At 36.7% G+C, this 23786-nt stretch overlaps 1 protein-coding gene across 1 annotated transcript in view; it reads left to right on the top strand.

Moving 5' to 3' along the window:
- The window catches only part of gtpbp4 (GTP binding protein 4), a 28353-nt gene extending 8354 nt beyond the window's left edge, over positions 1–19999 (top strand). The window contains exons 5-17 of the mRNA XM_039753576.1: positions 464–564; positions 945–1037; positions 3067–3258; positions 3348–3413; positions 5383–5472; positions 5586–5696; positions 7235–7312; positions 8215–8266; positions 11877–11977; positions 13899–14096; positions 15597–15662; positions 18751–18888; positions 19358–19999. Of these exons, the coding sequence (XP_039609510.1) occupies positions 464–564; positions 945–1037; positions 3067–3258; positions 3348–3413; positions 5383–5472; positions 5586–5696; positions 7235–7312; positions 8215–8266; positions 11877–11977; positions 13899–14096; positions 15597–15662; positions 18751–18888; positions 19358–19510 (1439 nt within the window). The 3' untranslated portion in view covers positions 19511–19999. The remainder of the gene's footprint in view (positions 1–463; positions 565–944; positions 1038–3066; positions 3259–3347; positions 3414–5382; positions 5473–5585; positions 5697–7234; positions 7313–8214; positions 8267–11876; positions 11978–13898; positions 14097–15596; positions 15663–18750; positions 18889–19357) is intronic.
- Positions 20000–23786: the final 3787 nt, after the last annotated feature.

The raw sequence follows: 23786 nt of genomic DNA, 5'->3' as shown, positions 1-23786 counted from the left end.
CGAATAAGTTATAGCGTAATGAAAATTGCATAATTAGATCTGGACCACCCTGTATTTCTGCTTTCAAATGATACCTTTTTAGCGTCTTTTTGTGAATAACATTGCATTATAATAAGATATTTCATTATATTTGGAAGTTTTACTAAAAACATGAATCCTTCAAAATTCTTTTTGGAAAATCAAAATTAAATAGCATTATGGGATAAATGTCAAAAAGGAAATAAAGTATAGCCCAACTTGAATAAATAATGAGAGGAAGAAAAAGATTTAAAGGACAATTTCTTCTTAGGCATGCTGTCACATTCACATTAAAAGCTGTTGACTGAAGCATTCTGTTTTCTAACTGTCTTTGATTTGTGATGTTATCGTTAGGGATGTTTTCTGGAAAAAGAAATATCTTACTCACACTCCTAAAATTTTGTTTCTTTTCTATACTTTTTTTTCTCTCTCTTTATGTATTTAGTCCGTCAGCATCTTTCACGTTTACCAAGTATTGACCCAAATACAAGAACTCTCATTCTCTGTGGTTATCCCAATGTTGGAAAGTCCAGCTTCATAAATAAGGTGTGTGAAAATATGGTTTGCATTGATTATTGCTTTGCCACGGGCTTATATTTGAAAATGTAATTATTTTACTTAATCATTTTAAATTATAGTTGTGAAACTGTTTAATACTATTATGTAAATGTGACTTTTCACAGAATTCTTTTTATATACTGTATAGTATATTTTACATTGTGATCTTTATGCTGCCTATAGTACAGTGGTATGACATGCTGTTTAAATTATGGTAATTGTATTGTGAGTACCAAAGGACTTTTTTTCCTTTTTTCCTTGTAGGTAGCTAATAAGATTATTATGCTGTTTATGTACCCTACAACCTGGATGTATAATTGTGAGAATATGACACAAAATAGAAAAGACATTTTTGTAATTTTTTTTAGGTAACAAGAGCAGATGTTGAAGTTCAACCATATGCCTTTACAACAAAATCTTTGTTTGTTGGTCACATGGATTACAAGTATCTGCGCTGGCAGGTAACAGAATTCCTTATGTGTTTAATGTAATTAAGTTTGTAACATAACTGTTATGCCAGTTATTATAAAAATGTATGTTTCATTTAGTAGAACTCAGTTTGTTGTTTTTTATTGTTAATTTGTTTATATTTCTGCAAAAAAACACAATAAAAGAAGACTATAAAAGCATTCTTCAGATGTTTACATAAAATAATGCTGTTTTACAGGACACTTTGAGTTAATAGTTGCTGTTTATTTTTTTCTTCTTTTTGGAAAGAAAGCAACCTAAAATGTTTTGGTGTAGGTTAGTGACAAAATTCCAAATAACAGTGTATTTGTTTAGTTATTTTCAGATATCTCATTTTTCATGTTCTTTGTTTAATGACAGTATTTAGTGTGTAATGTAGTTACACAGCTGTATGTGTTATAATAATCATCAGTTTTAACCACAATACACAGAATCTTTATTTTAAACTATCACATTAGATTTTAAAAAGTGACCTAGAATCATCTACAGTAATGATATACATTTTGTGTGTTTTGTTGTGTCTATTCATGTCCAACTGTCCCCCCACCAACGGCAATCTATTCTGTCAAAAAGGTGTTTTTAAAACATGAAAATGCAAGATTTTCATAATGATTATAAAATTATGTTAAAATATTAATACAGGTTGAGCATCCTTAATTTGAAATCCCAATATCCGAAATACTCCAAAATCCAAAACTTAAGCGTTGACCTGGTGTCATAAGTGTAAAATTCCACACCTGAACTCACTTGCCCAACAGTCCCTGTATTATTTATTTATATTTAACTAATGAGAGGACGTTAATAACACCTGAGCTATAAGCACCAACATACGAGTTCTGTGCAGCAACAACACACAACACACAGTGCAGTTCCCGGTAGAGTTTATGGAGCCAGAGATGAAATACAAAAAAAGAGTGAAAGGCATGATAACAGTTACAAGGTACTTCCAAACTGATGCACGGGACGGGAGGTGAGTGGGGCAATGATGCCTGCATGACAGTTCAAATATAATTACGTATACGCAAATAATTCAGATTCTGAAAATATCCAAAATGCTTCTGGACCCAGGTGTGTCAGATTATGGATGCTCAGCCTGTACTGATGATATACAAATGCTGCATTGTACCTAATTAAAGCAGAAAATAAAAGGTACTATGGCTTTCCTCCTTTACATAGAAGAAACTTTGTAAAATGTTTGCAAAATTATTATTCTTTTTAAATATAAGAATGGATCATCACTATAAATGAGTGCAAATGAAGGATGTAGGTCCTAAGCTTAGATAATCTCCAGGTTTTATAATTAAGTACATCAGATGCTATCTATTCTGTAAGAAACATGTATTAATTTGGATTAATTTGTAACCTGGTTCTGCAGGTCTGTATTCGGATAGTACCTGTTGTACTCTCTAATTCACTGTCTTGAAGTGTATTAAATAGTTTATACTGGCATTCTATGAACTGTTTCAGTTTAATTAGTAATGATGTAACATAATAACAATTAAAATATTGTAAAATTCCAGGTGCGTAATACAAAACAGGGTAGCAAATAACAAAAAATGGTTATGTAAGACATGAAAGTCTGCCTTTATGTGGGGTCTTTTGCATATTAAACCATATTAAATATTTAAAAGTTCAGTTGTGCCTAGGCATAACACGGTAACAAAGTGACTGCTGTTTCATGTTCTAAATGCAAAGTCAGCTATAGCACTAAAATTTATATGTGATATACTTGTTATCAAAATCTTGTATTCGAAGTAAAGAACAGAGGATTTTTAGATAAATGTTACAATATTTCTTTCTGTCATAGGCTATGTTCACCTTGGGTTAAACTGCATTAATTAGTAAAGAAACATAAAAAAGTAAATAATTAATATAACTCTCAGAATGACATACATTCTTGAACAAGTTACACAAATATTTGGACTTTTTAGTGGTGTAAAAGTCACATGATGTGTTTTAGTTTGTTTGAGTGCAGTAACAGTGGCATTGAAGCTAATCTTGATAAATGTTACACTTTACTAGGTAGTGGACACACCAGGAATTTTGGACCATCCTCTGGAGGAGCGAAATACAATAGAAATGCAGGCCATTACAGCCCTGGCTCACTTACGTGCAGCAGTTCTCTACATAATGGATGTCTCAGAACAGTGTGGCCATAGTCTGGAAGAACAGATGGAACTCTTCAAAAACATTAGGCCCTTGTTTGCCAACAAGGTCAGAAGCATGATAAGGTGCAACTTTTTTGAGACTAATATCACTTTCTTTATGATAACTTTAATGAAATTGTTTTAATTTTTTAACAGCCATTAATTATTGTGGCCAACAAATGTGATGTGAAGCGTATTGAGGAACTTTCAGAAGAAAATCAGGCGAGTTTCCTTTTTATTTTGTACCAAGGGGTTTTATTAGTTAAATACAATATTAAGTGTTGGTCCAAACTTTGTGTAGTAATGAAATATGAGCATCAGGTTTATTTACTTGGTCACAGTAGTAAACAAAACGTTTTCGTATAATGGAAACATTTACTGCTAAAAGCATAATTTTTTATAAATCAAGATATTTATAGTAAACTTGCTTGATATTATTGAAAGCTGAAATATATTTATGTCAGAGGCAGCATAAAACATATTTGGAATAAAATCGGGTAGCAGAAGACTTTTTCCAGCCGCTGTAGTCATTTAATTGTAACATACTTTTCCCATGCAACACATTCTATCTAGATTAACGTCCATATTTTAATTTGTAATATTTGTTTTGTGCTGTTGAAGGTTAACTTGATCATTTTTGTACCCATTAGTGGTAGAACATGGTGATTCTTTTGTTTGTATATTCAGTTTCCTAGTTTCCCTAGGTCATAGTGGTATCTGTGCCACTGCAGTGAAAAAATAAAGTGTAAAGTTACTGCAGATTGCTAGTTATTGCTAAGTAGGTTTATCCTCTTTCTGCCTTTGACTTGTGCCAAGATGTTCCTACAACTTTGGAGGTTACAGCCAATGTGTTTGGTTACTAACTGGAAAATCATAATAGTTTAATAAAGCAAACTATGACTATCTTGAGCCAAGACAGCAGTAAAGGGCACACTGAATATCATACAGCAAAGGTGTTTTGTACAGATCTCCTGAAGAGAGCCATTGGACAATGATAAGAGTATCAGGGCAGGACAAACATAGTGTAGTTACATGTCCAATAATTTTGTAAGTCAGTAGGAGCCCATAGTATTATGGAGGTCCATAACTATTTAACTTCTGTATGTGATATGTATATAATGTACATTTGTATTTTAAAGAACTGTTAATAAAGTACATTACAAAATCAAATCACAGATTAACTGATTAACTAAAAAGCAGCGTTGAACAAATGGACTGTTTTGTGGGGTGTTGTTATTGGTGGATCGTACATTTTTATGCTAGGAATTGAACAGATTAGAGCTGTAACAACGAGTTCTTAAAATGGCCAATATGGAGTTAATCTGACAAGCTAAGCGATTTGGGTGGCATGTGCCTATCGTATCCCTAAGTTAGCGTGGATAAAGACAAACATGTAAACATTTAAAAAAACAGAATTTTAAGACCAATTCTGGAAGTGATGTGGATCCAGTGAAGAGACTGATAAACAGGAGAAACAGTCCCCAATGCTAGTGAAAAAGAGAACTCTGGCAGCCGCATTACTGGCTCTCTGATGGAGGGGGTGTGAGCAGGGGGGCTGTTTGCTTAGAAGATATGGACACTCCTCTAAAAAATGCTGAAAGACTACCTTCACATTGATCCCCGCGGTGCTTCCACTTAAAAGCCCAACAGCCCTATTGATTTTTGATTGTTTACTTTTCTCTCTCTCTCTGACATTCTCTGCTACGCGCACTTCCTTGAAGTGGAAGATAAGTTTGCATTTCTTTTGTGAGAAAGAACTGCCATCTCTGTCTTGTCATGGAGCACAGTTTAAACTTTTGACTAAAGGGTGTTATTTCATGTCTAGAGGGCTCTAATAATGTTAAAAAATGTATTTAGAAGGTTGTAAACAGGTTTTCTATGCTCTTAACTGTAAAAATATTAGATTTATAAATAAAGAATCCTACTTTGTGGAAATTAATTTATTGCGGTAGAGTCTGGAACGGATTAACCGCGATAAACGAGGGTTTACTGTAATTACCCAGACCAGAAGAGTTGAGGTTATTTTTCTTTAGTCTCTCTCTCTACTTCAATATATAATAATGGCAGTTTTCAGATAGTTTTGAAAGATTCCCAGTTTTAGTGATTGCCCACTGATGATTAGCAAATACACAAAGGCTTTAAATATAAATTGTCAAGGTGAAATTGTGAAACTGTTTCTATGTCCCCATAGAAATTATTCAAGGATTTTGAGGAGGAGGGAATTTCTGTAATTGAAACCAGCACTTTAACTGAAGAAGGTGTTATGAAAGTCAAAACAGAGGTAAGCTTAGTGATTATGAGATATACCTTAAAGCTCAAGTTTTAGCAGTTTAAACTTTAGCTAGTGAAGCTGAAGTGCAAATCTTACTGGTCATCTCAAATTTTACATTTTAGGCTTGTGATAAATTGCTATCCTATCGTGTTGAGACTAAAATGAAAGGGAGAAAGGTGAATGATGTATTGAATAGACTCCATTTGGCAGTTCCATCTAAAAGAGATAACAAGGTAAGATTTTAATTGTTTATCATATCTAAATTTAATCTGTATTAATTTCTTTCATTTAACTAATCCAACTCTTTTTATTGTTTATCAAGAGAAAGGTGAACCCTTTGGACATGTAAAAATACTCTGATCTTGCCTTAAACTATTGCAGTTCCCCAGGGTCATTGTTAGTTGAATGGTGATGGTTATAGCTTGTACCAGGGAAATGAAGAGTCTATAATCTTATATAAATATGAACATAAACTATATTTTTTACCTTTTTGCACCAATAGGAAAGTAAAATATGTAAATTATCAGATGTTAGTCCTACAATAGTTAAAAAATCTTGATGGCATACTTGTAGCGAAACTGCTAGAACAGTTTGGAAAGCTTTGTGGGATCTGGGTATAGAAGGAATGATCGATTCTAAGCTTTAGATATTGGTGCCAAAAAGTTAACTAACAAAGAATGACTGATGTCGACCTCACTGGAAGGTTACTTAGTGTCCTCGTGTCCATTGCCTTTGCGTGTGGCTTTCTGATCCAGCCTTCATCTCTACTAGCGATTTGCTTTGTTTCCATGAAAATACTCTGGAACTATGCTTTCAGTCCTTCAGGATAAGCACTACGAAATGCGTGTAAGTCAGCTTTTGTCATAACATTACTGCTCCAAACCTCTTCCATTAATGAGGAATAATTTCTTTTTTCTTACTTTTGAAATACTGTAGAGTGTACATATTTAGTATGTTTCAGTTTAATTCATTCAATCCCTCATACTCTCACAGAGATGTGACCTCAGTAAAGGTGCTACAAACAAATACTCAAGTACTCAATTTGTTGCACTATTTCTATTTTTAAGACAGTGGAGTGTCTCTCAGTATAAGAACCATGAAAGTAAATATGGTACATACTGTATTTGAATAGTATGAGGGCATCTGAGATGCAGTTGCAAGCACACTGACAGATTATGTACTTTTTTAATAGTGTAGATGAAGCATAATTTTTAAATTATTTAAACAAAATCAAATTACATGTAGTGTATGGACAAGTTCATAATACTTTTTAAAATTATTCTTTCTAAATCTTACTGTTAAACTTTCCCCATATCTCTAAGGTACCCCATTGCAGTGTTAACATGATGGGGAACCCCCCTTTCAAAACCAGAATTCAGGCCCAGTGGTTTTTGGTTGGATGTTTGGATATGTGTCTTCAACAATTTGAGGCAAAAAGTCCTACTGTATGCAGCCTGCAATTTTTAACACATAGCAACCAGCTGGTATTGAGTGGATGAGTACCTTGTTTTATTTGAACGCACATAAAGTGAAGGCCAACTGTGATCAGGCAAATTGACATTTGATTCCAAAACACAACTGTGCCCACCCCTCTCACGACTCTCCAACTGTGGCATGCGTTCTCATAATTGTCAGATCCTGTTTCATTAAAACAAATGTGGTAACTTAATCAGAATACATATTATAATTGCAGAGTGTTTGCACTAAGATACTTAGGTGTTATGAAATGTAACGTGTAGGTAGAATTAATGTACATTTTCTGTTTGTGCAGGAAAGACCACCTTTCATTCCAGAAGGTGCTTTGTTGCGTAGGAAAGCAATGGAAGTGGACATTCCAAAACGCAAGCTTGTAAGTATAGTTAACAGATAGTTAACAATTATTTGAGAGCAAAGGGTTGTTAAAATAAAGTAACAATAGGATGGTAAAAGAATTTGCTGTATTATAGAGTGTTCTATTAATCAGAGTTTCTTGATTTAGGATATCACTGTAGGAAAGAAAATGTGAGCTAATGGCTTAAAAAAATGCTTTGCGAAAGCAACTTGTACATTTTTCAACTTTAGAGAAAGAGAGAGTCACCTTGACATGCTGAGCCAGATAAACTAACCTAATGATGCAACAGAATCCAAGATCTAAGTTGAGAGTGCATGGACTTGAATTTCTTTACATCACTGCATGGAACCGAATATTTCAAAATGTAATAGTTTTGAAAATATCCATTTTTAAGTATTTTTACTTACAGAAAGCTTAATTAATAGTATGCTTTGATCACACTTACTCACTTCAAATAGCATCCATCTTTTTATTTTATAGTTGTCGTCTGTTGCTAAGTAAATGAAGTGTGCATGGCACAATCAAATGAGAGACAATTTTAGCAAAGAGTTACTTAAATCTTTGCTTCTGATACATAAAAGCAGCTGCTACAGAGCTTCTTGACTAATACCTAGCTTGGTGTCCTAGATTACTGTTAGTTAAAGCAGGGTCTGTAATCTGCTCAGCCATTAATATTGGTTCAGCTATGATGACTTGGGGAGTAATAAAGGATGTCGAATCAAAATAAAAAAATGTTCATTTTTGCTCATTATCAAAAAGGCAACATGCTTTTTGTTGATACCTGCCTAAAAGCTGCTAAAGGAAATATTCTTTGCACATTCTAGTGAAAATCACTAGCATTTAACAGTATCTTAAAATGATCACCCTTGTTACTTATTTATTTATTTGTTTTATTTATTTATTTATTTTTACATTTCCAGGAGAGAGATATAGAGCTGGAACTGGGTGATGACTATGTTTTAGACCTTCAAAGTAAGTAGTGCCTCCTGTCAGCTTAACAGAAACTTATTTTAATGTTGTAAGTTCTGAAGGTAAAAAAACCTTTGAAGGACTACTTCACAAATATGTTTTTTTTTTTTTTTAACATTTTACTTACTCCATGTGGTTTGTAGTGGTGGCCAAGAAAAACATTTATTCCTGTGTTTTCATAGAGAACAGAGATTACCTTTCTAATAGAATGAGAGTCTGTGGAGACCAACACTGGACCACAACAAATAACAAAAATACAGAAGAAAAAAAAAATCCCACTTTACTTGTGTCACATGATCTGCACACCAAGTCGTCTGGTCATTTACTCGCAATGTCCTAAACACTTCTGGAAAATCAGAGCAGTGCTCACAGATGGCACTTTTCCACTGCATAGTACGGCACGACACGGTTCAGTTCAGCTCACTTTTGGGGGGTTTTCCACTGGGAACAGTACCTGGTACCTGTTCCTTTTTTTTAGTACCACCTCAGCCGAGGTTCCAAGCGCGCCGAACCGTTACCAAACGTGACGTGTAAACTCTGCTGGTCACTGATTGGCCGGAGAAAATCGTCATTACTGCGTCACTGAACTTGCGACACGAGACACAACAGACCCGCTAGATTTTTAGCACAGCCAGCGAAGGTTCGGACGCACCATTTTGTTTTAACCAAAAATGGCTGTTTCGTGGTCTATTGAGGAAGTACAGACGTTCCTCTCGTTGGTAGCCGAGGAGCGGATCCAGCGAGAGCTGGATGGGGCGACGTGGAATGAAAAAGTTTTTCAGGAGGTCGCTTGTGGCGCGTTTACGATGAATTCACAGCAGTAGAGGCGGCGCAACTATAACGACACGTGAATAATCCCGCCCACTCTAAAGCGGTACTAAACTGCAGTCGAAACGCAAACCGAGCCGAACCAAGGTGAGCTGTACTGAACCGTGCTGTGCCATACTATGCAGTGGAAAAGCGCCAAGAGAAAGTGTGTTTGCATGGGTCAAGCTTTTAAATTGAAGACTGTCCTCCTGCTCAGCTTCGTATGCTGAATAATCTCCTTGCCATTCTCCTCCTTATTTTTTCTACTCAGTGCTGATTTTAGTCCTGTGGCCACTGATAAGGTTTCCTCACCCTCAGCAGGAAACAAAAGCTGATAAAGAGGGAAGACAATTTCAAGAGAGATACAGGGCAGAATATGTAGTTGTGATGAGCAGAGAGGTGCATGTGTGTCCTGTTTGCAAAAAATTGTGTTGGTAGTTGTTTGTTGATCTAATCTTCCCCACACTAGGTATATAAAAGGTTGTATTTCGCCCTCATTAAAACTGAGTTAGAGGGCCCTGGTGTAATGGATCACACAGTTTTGTCATCCTTTTCAACTCATGTAAATTACAAAAAGTCCGTTTTTTTTCTTATGTCTCGTTAACATCCGTATCTACTTTGCCTTCCTGTCCTTTCTAAACACTTAGATGTGTGACTGTACTATCATCATGGCTCAGTCTTGTTTCTGTACTTTACAATGGTAGATGCCTCTTCTAATCTTTTATCTCATCCTCAATTAGTTAAAAAGAGTCAAGAGTCCTTAATCAGATTCATGGCAAGGGAGGATGTAGAGTTTTATGTAACTTTGCTTTCTTGGATTGAGTAGAAAATCCTTTTCATAGCTATTGAAGCTTCATTATCTACAAGTTATGATATTTCAGTCCACCCATACCAATATACGTTTTGCTGACCTTTTGTGGACTCTGCCACCACCTTCATACATGTTTTCCACAGCCTCCTCCTGGACTTCATTCCCTTCACCTCCATCTTGGTGCACCTCTTCTGTCGCTCTGCATGTCTGAACCAATTCAGTATGTTTTTCCTTACTGTAACACATTTTGACTCCATGCAAAGCTTTCCTGTGAAGCTGGCATTCATCTTCATCGCAAACTGTTATATTCAAGCTTTACACCATGCTCAGCCTCTGTTGCCCAAATCTCACTCTCCAACTGCATACTTCTCCTCATCTAACTATTGTCAACAGTCCACATCAGCCTTCGAAGTGTAACACAAAAGATCCCACAATATAGCATTAAGGCACTTGGAGTAACGAGAAGATGAGCGAATATATTCAGACTTTCCCGTTCAGTTTTGAAAATTCAACTTGTAACACATAGCTGAATATATTCAGATTTTAGATATTTGACAGTCATATAATGGCCTAGGATGGACACGTATCCTGAAGCAGAAGTCGTTGAGTCCTATGAGACTGTGAAGGAAGTGTTGGCTTCAGAACATAGATGAATTAATGCAGATTGAGTAGACTGGACTACAGTCACTACTAGGAGCCCACCCTGCTGTTTGTAAGCACAAAAGAAGGATGAGAAAACACTATCGGTCAAATGTTTTAGAACACCTCTGGTTTTCTTCAAATTTAATCAGAAATGCAATATAAACACAGTGACCTAAAATGGTGAAATGTAAGTAGTAAACTGCCTGAGGTTTAAATTTAAAGTTTAGGTTGGCAAAAACTGAATAAAGGAAACTTCAGAATATTACAAATGGGTCTTCTTCAGGGAACAACTAATAGGTTACAACCAACAGATGTTCTGCAGCAATTAAAGTACATTAAGCGTTGCAAGATGAAGCAGACAATTTGCACAGGTGTCCCAACTTCTGTTAATTACTTAAAAACCCTCCTTCTGTCTTAAAGCGGAGTTGGAACAGACTGTGTTACTACACCCTCTGAAGTACAGCTTGGACAATATTATGGACAATGTAGAAAGTTGTACATTCCAATGATAATAGGAAGAAAATGGCAATTGAAAAATGAAATGAGACGGAGCATTACTGCCCTTAGAAGTGGTAGGCCTTTTATTTAAAGAAATTGCAAAAAAAATTGAACTGTCAGCGAGTACGGTGTCCTACACAGTCCAAAGATAATCGGAAACTGGAAGAAGCTCTGATAGAAAGAGAACCCAAAGTTATAACCCAATCGGAAGACACATTTCTGTGGGTCACCAGCTTGTGTGATAGGCGCCTCACAACAGAACAGCTTCAAGCACAACTTAACAGTGCCCCTCCAAAAACTCTGTTCTCAGTTCCTACTGTGAAGAGGACACTTTGTGCTACAGGTTTGACAGAGCGAGAGGCAGTAAGAAAGCCATTCTTTAAAGGACAAAATAGGGCCTTGAAGTACCAGTTGTGGACTGCTGTGTGTTTCCTTACTGAATTAAATAACATATTTAAGCATGTTTCCTTTCCTTGTAACATCTGATCTCGGTGTTGAACTACACCAAGTAAAAAAATACTTGGCTAGGTGTAAAAATTGGCAAAGATAAATAAATACCACAAATACCTAAAGTTCTTAACATTTTTGAAATGCAATATGAAAATGAAAGCAGTGACATGGTTATACAGTATATTCATCTGCATTAGCCTTAAAAATCGTATTCTTTATGCAGTAGGTTGTCAGAGTTTCAGTTGTGGTGTGTGTTCATTCATTTCAGTATGTTGCATTGCTTTTTACCATATGTATGCTGCTTGGGAATAGAAAAAAGTTGTGAAATCTGTGAAGGACAATGGTGTTCACACATATGTGGAAAGCCCCTCCTTGTGTTTGTCTAACACCTAGTTTTGATTGCAGAATATTGGGATCTGATGAATGAGAATGAAAAATATGATAAGATTCCTGAAATCTGGGAAGGCCATAATATTTCAGATTACATTGACCCTGACATCATGAAGGTAAGTGTCACCTGCTGTTGACTGCATACTCCTTTCTAAGGAGTTGTGATCTTTGCTGATCTCAACATTCTTTCAGTGTTGTTAACACACTGATTGTTCTCAAGCTCTGTGCCATGACAAGACATGATTTAGTGTTTTTAAAAAATACAGGTTGAAGAATATATTTTATTTTTTTCCATTTAGAAGTGTGCATATGACCAGTTAGTAGTTTACTTTTTGATTTCTTCAAAGACGCTTTTTAGCTGAATTAATAGAGGTTAACTCGAATAAAGAAGATCAGTATAAAGAGTCTCTGTGACAAAAGTACCTTCTGCATTTGCTTGAATATTAAATAAGGCTGACCTAGTACTTGATGTTGTGTAAATCTGCTTGAAGGAGTCTTAATGGGAACATGTATTAAACATTGGTTTGCCCTGTTTACCAACATGCACATTTGGTCAGTTGTAAGCCACACAAATGTTAACTGTTAACACACAAACTGTCACCAGTCACATGACCAGGGCCAGCACAGCACAGCACTTGTGTCTGTATGACTTACTGTAGCCCGCTTTTAACAGTGATTTAAACAGCCACGAGACAGAGAATACAACAAATGCAGTTCAAAGTAAAAGTCCACGGAGGATCCTGGTGGTGACTCAATTCAATACTTCATAAATGATCCAGTTAGTTGTCCTTTGAACTGAAGAAATTAGCCCTTAGTAGTTGAGATCCCATTTGCAGAAGGTTTGTTCAGTGTGGAGGAGACCCAAACAGAAGTGCAATATAAGATGTACCTGAGGTGTGAAACAACGCATTTGAATAAGCTACTGGGGGACCGACTGTGAACTGCAGTTCACCGTCTTCAGTTTGAGGAGGCCTTTGCTAGTTTAGATTTTTCTGGTTTATCAAGCTTTGCTTCTCTCTTTGCAGTGACACACCCGGCTCTTAAAGCCAGTCCTCACACAGCCTTGTGGTATTTTGAGGTTGTTTGTATCGTACTACCACTACTACTACTACTGAGGCGTTGTCATACCTACAGCAATATACCTTGACAGTGCCTCACTGGGACTGCTCATTTTATCTGTATCTAAGTCAGAAGTTTTCTTTGTTTTTAGTTATTCTGGTGTATTTGAAGTGGGGTTGTTGTGTGTTGTGATTCATATTTATTAATTGAGGTTTGTAAAAAGCTAAAATTCTATAAAGTTCTTTCTGTCTGTCCATCTATTCTGATTAATACAAGAAACAAATTTACATCAATTCTACATGAAAATTTAAGGGGAATCAGAAGAGTAACTTCAGAATATTTAAAAAAACAAACAAAAAAAAACCTTGTGTTATTCTGTAAAAACATATAATTCAGTATGTTGAAAATTGAATGTGCTGAGCCTTTGCCAGTTTTCCTGCCTACAGTTTGAAAAGCAGTTGGACTGTGTGAGCAGAATACGCGGCAGATAGACAGCTCTGCTTAAAGAGTGTCGGAAAGTCTGAATAAAACATTTACTGAATTTTAAGAATGTATCTTTTAGTTATTTTGGTGTGTATTTAAGGTAAGTTGTGTGTTATAATTTTTATTTGTTTATTGAGGTTCTGTAAAAAGCTACATTTTTCCTCTCTTCAGGGGCAAATGAAGTTCTGTCTGTCTGTACTTGCAAGTTAAACTAAATACAATTGTGGTTTTTCTGTTAATATGAAAATTTAAGGGGAATTGGAAGAACAGTTTCAAACTATTAGAATATCAAGCACTTTGTTTTCTGTAATTTTGTTAAAGTGCTTTTGCTGTTTTTTGGCTACTGCTAATTTGTCCTTCAACTGAATGACCATATTTTAATTTCACTGCATCACAGTAAAGGATTGTGTTGTGCCAGGAAAGAAAGCTGGCTTAGTTCTGATTTAAAAAAAAAATGGCTGTATAAGATTTGTTTTTTTATTGTGTGTGTGATAGAAACTGGAAGAACTAGAGCAAGAAGAAGACTTAAGAGAGAAGGCTGGAGAGTACGAATCGGACACTGAAAGTGAAGATGAAGAAATGCAGGAGATCAGAGAGCTGGCAAGGAAAATTAGACAGAAAAAGAAACTGAGAATCCTGGAATCAAAGGAGAAAGATGTGCACGGACCAAGAATGCCACGGACTGTCAAAAAGGTAAACTAAGAAAAATGTGGTGTACTACACCACAAGCGCTGCTCACTCTTCAAAACAGAGTCACTTACCGGCAATTTTGTTTTCAGTAAATCATGATGTTAAATGTTAATCATCCTAGAATGTTTATAGGCCTTGGAAAATTCATATTTCTTTCTATTGTAGACAAGAAACAGAATGAAAGAAAATGAAGAGAAGTTTTAAAGATGTTAACGTTCAGCTTAAATAAGTTACTATTTTTCACGTTGCCGTATCAAAATCAAGTAAACTACTTGATCATCTTGGAGTGTATAAAATATTCATCCATTATTTTGAATTATAAAAGGCAGAATTGTGAATGATAAAGATATTCTTTTGAAGAGTGAGCAGCGCTGGCCTCATGGCCTGGTAAGAGTTAGGGATATGCTGGTGGTCCAGAGCCCACCCATGACATAGCGTCATTGGTTCGCTGACTTAACTGAAAAATTCAGACTTGTTCTTATTGTTTTATCACTAGGTGCATTTGGATTTACAGTAATCCCTCCTCGATAGGTGAAAATCCGCGAAGTAGAAACCATATGTTTGTATGGTTATTTTTATATATTTTAAGCCCTTATAAACTCTCCCACACTGTTAACATTATTAGAGCCCTCTAGACATGAAATAACACCCTTTAGTCAAAAGTTTAAACTGTGCTCCATGACAGGACAGAGATGACAGTTCTTTCTCACAATTAAAAGAATGCAAACATATCTTCCTCTTCAAAGAATGCATGTCAGGAACATAGAATGTCAGAGAGAGAGAGAGAGAAAAGCAAACAATCAAAAAATTAATACGTGCTTTTGGGATTTTAAGTATGCCGAAGCACCGCGGTAAAGCGGCATTTTTTAGAGGAGCGTCCGTGTCATCTAGGCAAACAGCCTCTGTGCAAACAGCCCATCTGCTCACACTCCCTCCGTCAGGCAGAGAGAGTGAGAGAGACAGAGAAAAGCAAACAATCAAGCACCGCGAGGGAAGCATATCGTATATCATTGAGTTTTATTTAATACGTAATACGTGCTGTGATTGGGTAGCTTCTAAGCCATCCGCAAATAGCGTCCCTTGTATGAAATCAACTGGGCAAACCAACTGAGGATGCATGTAGCATAAATTAAAATACCCATTGTCTGCAGAAATCCGCGAACCAGCGAAAAATCCGTAATATATATTTAGATATGCTTACATTTAAAATCTGCGATGGAGTGAAGCCACAAAAGTCAAAGCGTGGTATAGCGAGGAATTACTGTATATATAAAAACGTCCTATAATTTGAAATAGTGTGTCTAATAGTGAATTTCTTTGTAAGAAGTTAATCCCCCTCTGTTGAGCAATGTTGCTTTAAGGTGCTGTGAAGTAAAAGGTGGCGGCTAATGGAGATGGTTGTGTAATTTAAGGCGTTCCGAACTGAGTTGGCTGCTGAATCTGAGCTGTTAGGACCACATTCAAAGAGCCATCTTAATACTTTAACATTTGTTTGTTTTACAGGTTGAGAAGAAGACGCTTGAAAAAGAAATGAGTGGCCTTGGCATTGACATGGAAGACAAGAGTAATGTAAGAGCTATGTCGTATTTTCTTATACCTGCATAAGTAATGAATATTTGCTTTAAATTATAATTCAGTACATTTTCAGTTTCTCTCATCTCTCCAAAATTGTGATCAGAATACAAGTTATTCTGTATTTGAAGAGTCAAAAACTCTAAATAAAAATTGCAAGGTTAATGACAAAAAAAAAAAAGCTATGTGACTTAGTGACTTATAATTCATGCTCTTTTATTTACTAGTACTGAAAATTACTTACACTCTTTAAGCCATGTATATTTTTTCTAATGGAATGAATAAAAGTTGCTGTGATAGAACATATAAGAACAGGGAAATGTTTAGAATACGAATGGCAGACGTAATAAGTGAAGTGGTCAGTTTCAGTGCCAGCTGAATGATGACACAGACAAAGAAGAGCGATTAGATTTATTAAAAGATACTGGTGGTAATGTAATAATTAGTTTAAACTACAGCAGACAGCAATGGAAAATTCAGAGGAAAGCAAAAGATTTTGCTATCCACAGTGCAATAAAATAAATAAATACAAAACCTAATACCTAGGAAGCGGATAAAAGTAAAGACTGAACGGTGTGAATATGTTAAATAAGGCACAGATTTTTTTTTTTTTTAGTAATAAGCAGTTTTTGGTATCTCTTACATAGTGTATACAACATATATACAATATATATACACACACACACACACGGGGGCTTTGCCCCCTGCCGCCCACCAATCCCCAGCGAGTGCTGTGTGCCAGCCATTTTGCATCTCTGCTGCTCACGTTGTGGGGGTGGGGGTCGTCAGGGGTTGGCTGAATGCATGCTAAGGACATGCTGTCGGATCAGCTGCTGCTGACGAGCTACGTGCTGATTATTTAAAAGCCTGTACGGCAGCTGTCCTTTTCTCTCCCTTCCTTGTCTCGTAGGACGTTAAAGTGTGTCTGAGAAAATCACGTATCTTCTCCTTTCAAGATTTTTATTTATTTATTTATATATATATATATATATATATATATATATATATATATATATATATATATATATATATATATATAATCCAAATAAAAAAGGATATAGATGGCACTCAAATCATGGACTTGCAGTGATATGTGCCACCATCTGCACTGTTCTACTACATCCGTAGACCAGCACTAAGATCAACCTTTCCAGTTATTGAATACTAGCAAAATACCCATGCTTCGCAGCGGAGAAGTAGTGTGTTAAAGAAGTAATGAAAAAGAAAAGGAAACATTTTAATAATAACGTAACATGATTGACATTGTCATTGTCATGAGTGTTGCTGTCATATATATTTATATATACATATATATATAAATATATATATATATATACACACACACACACAAACATATACACACATATATACAGTATATATACATGTACATTCCACATATATATACATATCCACACATATATACATATATATATATATAATATATATATATATATATTAGGAGTGGGACTCGATTAAAAAAATTAATCTAATTAATTAGAGGCTTTGTAATTAATTAATCTTGATTCATCGCATGTAAACGCACACGTAAATTTGCCCCAATTTTTTAAATTTTTTAATTTAAAAGGGTTTTAGTGGGCGACAGAATCAAATAATAGACATGGACATGAATATTGAAAACTCAAGCTCTTTTAATTTCTGAAAAAAAAAATGCATTTCAATTCAAATCAAAATCATCATCCATGGCTAAAATTGGGCAGACTTAAAAATAAAGTGGTATTCTAAATACTTTAAGTACATGTTCAGAATGGTATTGTCTTTAAATAATAATACGAAAAATTTCAACATAAAGTACCGTTTTTCATCTTAAAAAAATAAGGCAGAAACATAAAAGTTAATTTGACCAGCTTCACCTTTGTGTTATGGGAGGGGAGAGGATGACGTGATTTCCCCCACCAGCCTCAACTGTCAATCCCCCCCACAAAGACAGTCTCTCGGAATTTGCATAAGCACAGCCCTTCACCAGAAATTTTAACTTAGTTACAAAGTGATCAAAACTCTTGTTTTTATACCCTGCGTACTCTCATTAAACTTGTATCCCGCAATAGTCGTGGGCATGACAAACGCCAGCAGCAGCCTGTCTATGAACTTAATTTAAACTTTAGGTTTACAGTACACCGTGCTTTGTTTCTGAAGTAGCTGCAGTCATGAATATGCTTGTATGCGTCACTGTGCATGACAAACGTCAGTGGGAGCGTGTCTATAGACTTAATTTAAACTTATGGTTTATACCGTGCTTTGTTTCCGCAGTAGCAGTAGCTTATGAATATGCTTGTACAGTATGTGTCACTCGCTCGCTTCTTATTGTTTTGCTGCCTTCTCAATTGTGTAATGCATGTTTTCTTCAGCACTTTTTGGAGCTCTTCCTTGTTTTCTATGTACTGCGTACTACGTGATTACATGGGAGGCGTGATGATGTCACATGAAACTCCTCCCCCCCACGGCCATCGAGCTGAACTCCATTACAGTATATGGAGAAAAATAGGTTCCAGTTATGACCATTACGCGTAGAATTTCGAAATGAAACCTGCCCAACTTTTGTAAGTACGCTGTAAGGAATGAGCCTGACAAATTTTAGCCTTCTACCTACACGGGAAGTTGGAGAATTAGTGATGAGTCAGTCAGTCAGTCAGTGAGGGCTTTGCCTTTTATTAGTATAGATGAAACATCATTGCAGGTTTCTCTTCTTTTTTCACAATTAAATGATCTTTTCAACAAGCTCGAAGTTTTTTAGGTTCAGGGCCAGGAGACTGAAAACCGCATTTCATTTGATTTTCAGCAAAATGCCCAAAAAACCTCATCCATCAGTCAGGGAGGCATCATTTTATATAATATGTATGTATGTATGTGTGTGTGTCTCCCGGATGAAGAGCACTTTAACAAACAAAGCCAGTAAATTCTGCTAGGAGATTTGCGTGTGCATGCGCAGTGTTTATTTTATTGTATTCTTCAACGTATTTATTTTCAGTTTTTAAGCTTCAAGCATTGCTCCTTTAGCACAGTAGATATTTGGAAATGCAAAATTGTTTTCCTGTAATGAAATGCTTTTTTCATTGAACAATTTCAGAGCCATTATGCAGTTCAGGCACGCCGATCGAGAAGTGTGACCAGAAAACGTAAGCGAGAAGCTTCAGAAGCACCAGCCTCCAGGACTCGCAGTTCCTCCAGACCCCCTCGTGATGTTTCTGGTGTGCGCGATGCCAAGGTGGGTTTTTCTTTAATGTCAGTGGAGAGAGCAGCATTATGTTTGTGGCTTGTAAGTGTGTTATGTAAAAGTTAAGCAAATCTTAATAGTGAGGAGATGGAGAGAAGTAAAGACTTACATTTTTAGAAAGCTATGGGACGCCATATCTTTTCTCTAGCTTGATAATAACTGATCCTGTGATTCACCAGTGACACCAGCCTGTATGCCTCCATTATTTGCTGTTGGGTAATCCTAGTTGGTTTTTTTTTTTAAATCCCCATATTTGCATGCACAAAATAAAGAAATGTATACATTATATTACCATCGCCAGTCATGGAATGAAAAGTTTTTGCATACCTTGATTTGTGTTTACTGTACAACTGATTTATAACACATTTATCTTTCAAAGTTTGGGATTATGCTCCTTGTTAAACTGATTTAGTTCTAAATTTTCCAGATTGCATAGTCATATTTTTATGTTACATTGTAGATGCTGAAAAAGGTCAAACAAATGATGAAGAACTCACAGAGAGACATGAATCGAATGGGCAAAAAAGGGGAGGCAGACAGACACGTATTCGACCTCAAACCCAAGCATCTGCTGGCAGGAAAGAGGAAATCAGGAACCACAGACCGAAGATAAGAGGAAACAACCTAAAAAAACCTTTTTATTTTGGACTGTTGTATATATTGAACGGGAAACTTCTCATTAATTTAACAGACACAAACTGTGCCTTTTTGTCCACACTTTATGATGAATTTACATTCTACCAATCCCGTCAGATAGCTGAGTACCCAGATATTTGCAGCGGAACAGCTGTGGGTATGTGGCATGCCAGCACGTTTACCACACTGCATTCTCATACAGGGCGAGTACGCGTCCATCAGGCCATCGAATCTCTAATGTCTAGTTAATGTGATTACTATAGTGGCCAGCTGACTGGGTATAAGAACACATACATACATACATATAGGTATAGGTATGGGTATGGACCTGCAGCTTGTATGTATATTTGCACATATATACAATAATTGCTTTTCATTAAGATCTACAAGTATATTGCAGTTGTATGCTTCCAAAATGGTTTGCATGTGTCTCAGAAAAATAAAAAGTTTGTATTTGCCACTTTTATGAGTTGTGTAGCCATTTCATGCAAGCCTTGGGCAATTCCACATATTCCCGTGCAGCTTCAGTTAAGAGTTGTGCAGTACACCAGTAGAAATGTGTCAACCGAGAGAAATACGTGTTTATCATTTACCATGATGGTACAACTATGGAGAAGAAGGTGAAGAATGAACATCGGACTTCCTTTGTGAACATGGAAGGACCGCTGGAAAGAGGTACTTGGCCATGATGAGGTGCCTTTATGGGAGGAGAAGAGTATGGCAACAACTGAAATGCTTGTGCACAGACAGCGGCTGTTTTGTACATAAGCAGAGAGAGCCGACTGTTACTTCTCGTTTTGTGTATGCTGCCTGTGCATTGCGATGTTTTATGAAGTACCCAGCCACCATCAGTGTGACTTGTGCTGAACTCTTCGGCACTGTGCTCCGCACCCGCAGCTCTTTCTGTCCAGTGAGCCGCCTCGTGTGTTCTTCTTTCGCCACGTCAGACTGGTGCTGGCTGGGTACTTCATTTGCCGACTGCTTTCAGACACTGGCACACTTTAGTGCTGGCTTCACAATTTGTATTTCAGGTTGTGTGAAAACATTGTGCGTTAATGTGGAATATTGGGGGCTTTCTATTTATGATGACGTGCAGTGAATACGCTTGACTTGAGCATTCCCGGGTTTCCTCCTCTTTCTCTGTACGTTTAGCATTCGTTTGCTCAGAGGTTGCTGCACTTGCTTCTTCCTGATCAGCTCTTCTTTTCTCCACCCTAGCGGCCCACTGCTTCTCTTGCTTTGTCAGCATTTTTTCGTGTTAAAACTGATAAGGCAGAGTTTGTGTTGCAATTACTTAGTAAGTTTTCTTTAAATATTCACTTAAGTCTTCAATCTGCCTCAAGAATGATTTAAGATATGAAGAGGTAGGAGAAGTGACGGCGAAGGTGGTAGGGATGAGAAACTGCACCCGTACACGTGCCACATGACTGCTGCTGAGAGTGGATTCTACAAAAAAAAAAAAAGTAATAGCCTTGGAGGTCAATCATCCCCCTGAACGCGGATAGTAGACGTCACATAGTATGTTTGTACCAAATTTCAGGTCAATGGTTCAAACGGTTTGCAAGCTACGGGTGTTTTAAAATCCTGGACAGACAAACGGACAGCCACGGTAGCGTATTATGTAAAAAGATTTCTGCACTGCCGCTAGACAGATTTCATCCTAAAACAGTATTTATTACGTGGTAACTTGTCTGTTGGGTTTAATTTACACGACTGTTCAAATATAATAAAACAAGTCTTGTTTGATCACAAGTTTCAAAAAAAGGACTCCAGTAAGTAGTTTGATATAATTTCATTCATTTTAGGGATCTGGACATGTTGGGTCTATTCAGTGATGATATATATTGTTACTGTTTAAAATGTGAATATCCTGACATATCGTTTTGCTTATATCATCCACTCCTAGCTTCAGTAGCAGAAACATCTTTCTCTGGCGATTGCAGCGAGTGATTTAGGGATACCATCAGCTTCAGTGTTCAGCAAGGCCGCAGCGGTAGGAGATTTTGTTGTTCTGTATTTTGAGGGGGAGTTTCTGCGCAATACGCATGGGCTGGTACTGCTCATCAATCCTTCTACACAGTTAAACAAAAGTAACTGGGAAGATTAAGTCGTCTGACTGAGTTTGCTGCCAAAAGCCTATTAAAACAAAAAAAAAAAACATGCAACACGGGCAACTACATTGAAATCTGAGCAGCTGCGCTGACCACTGTGCCACCCAACCAAAATAAAATGCCTGTCAGATGCCAGCGAGTGCCCTAGTGTTTAAAGGGGCAACTAAAATGCATGAGAGAACATCGAGATAAAGAAACTGGATGAAAGGTCGAAGTCTGTCCACGCTAGGGGAGCTCAGTTCTAGTGCTGAGGGGATTGGCACTGCAGCTAATCCATTGGCGAGAGGCTGTCTGGTACCCCAAATAGAACTCCTAGTTATGTGATCTTCTAGTTCAGAGTCCATTGTGAGGCTATTACTTACGTGTAGAGATTTGTTAAACAGCCTACATGATCCTGACCTGTACTTTATACTAAATTGGCTCTTAAAAGCGCAAGTAAACTTAGAAGTGACCCATCAACTGATGACAAAGATACAAATTCACATGCACAAATTAAATGTTTTATATATACTGTATATATATATATATATATATATATATATATATATATATATATATATATATATATATATATATATATATATATAATCTCCTAAACTTGATTTCTGGAAGCTCAAACGTCATCTGTAAGGATACTCCTCTTCAGGGGTGTTGCGCCCTGGAGGGCTGTAAGTTTTCAATCCGGCCTCTTTATATGATTTATGCCAGTGTACCATACTTGGGTCTGGCTTTTAAGATTTAGAAACTGTTTTTTTGGAAAGAAAAAAGTGAAGTGTTGAGAAACACTGATCATCTCTTGTTCTTAAAACATTTTCATGGTGTTCTCAAAAAAAAAGAAAATCAACAGTTATGGAAGTATTTGGTGAGCCAGCCTGAGAGCACTAAGAGGCGCTTTAAGAGAATGAAATATGAGAATTAAATAAGGCACTTCATCAGCGGCAGAAATACTGGCTTCTATTTAATAGATTACAGGAAAAATAATGGCAGTCCAGGAACCGAGTTTAGTTTGAGCCCCCTGGATTAGTGGATCATTTGTTAGTGTGTTGATATTGTTGGGAGGTGGTCCAAGTTTTAAAAAGCAACTCAATTAATAAAGGCTAACAAAATGCTAGCAGCAGTTATTGACTGATAAGAAAACCTACAACCACTGCGGCCCTCTAGCTTTTGACCCCCCTCTTCTAAATCTATCTATCTATGCTGTTGAACCCATTTGGCCCGCCTCAGGATGGTGCTGAGCCATTTTAGACTTGCCAAGCTTAGCTAACCTGCCTGATTTAGAGACGTGGGAGGGAGGAAGGAAATGAGAAAGGCCATCACCATACAGGAGATCTGGAGATGATCCCTCACTAAGGAGGCTTATCCCTTTGGACCCAGTAGGGCAGGGGTGTCCAACTCTGGTCCTGGAGGGCCGCAGTGGCTGCAGATTTTCATTCTAACCCATTTTCCTAATCAATGACCAGTTTTCACTGCTAATGAACTTCATTTTAATAGCCCTGTTTTTAAGGATTCAGTCCTCTGAATTGATTTCTTTCTTCATTAAATGACAGCCAAACAGAATCGAGATGTGAAACGAGCCAACAGACGACCAGCTAAACTGGGATTTCAAACTCCAACCACTCTTTTAATGAGAAGCTGATTCTTACTGTTAATCAAACCCATTATTTAATTCCATGGCTTGTTGCTGCTCTCATTCTGCCACAGCAGACATTTCCAAAACTGTTTATTTTTCTAAGACCACCATCAAAAAGTTTTGGTGACCTGAGAGATCAACCTTACTGAGACCTTCACCTTTCTTTATTTTTAGATATTGTGTGATGGGCACAGGTGAGCTGTTCATGTGTTAGCTTGTTTTGTGTCTCATTACTGTTTGGCTGCTAACTGAGGCGCCTGAGTCAAGTTAATTAAAACTAAAGCAAAAGATTTTAATTAGCAGGAAAAACTGGTCACTAATGAAGAAGATGGTTAGAATGAAAACCTACAGCCACTACGGCCCTCCAGGGCTGGAATTGGACACCCGTGCAGTAGGGATTGTCAAGTACATATCTACGGTGCTTTAAAGATCATGAATTTTAAATGTAATTTATTTCATGGTATTAAAGAATTAACCTTTGAGAGTGCTGCTGACAAGAAAGTAATGCCTGC

The sequence above is a fragment of the Polypterus senegalus genome, chromosome 5, assembly GCF_016835505.1.
Source record: "Polypterus senegalus isolate Bchr_013 chromosome 5, ASM1683550v1, whole genome shotgun sequence".
Taxonomy (NCBI): domain Eukaryota; kingdom Metazoa; phylum Chordata; class Cladistia; order Polypteriformes; family Polypteridae; genus Polypterus; species Polypterus senegalus.
The sequence above is the reverse complement of the archived record's forward strand: the minus strand, read 5'-3'. Positions and strand labels throughout refer to the sequence as shown.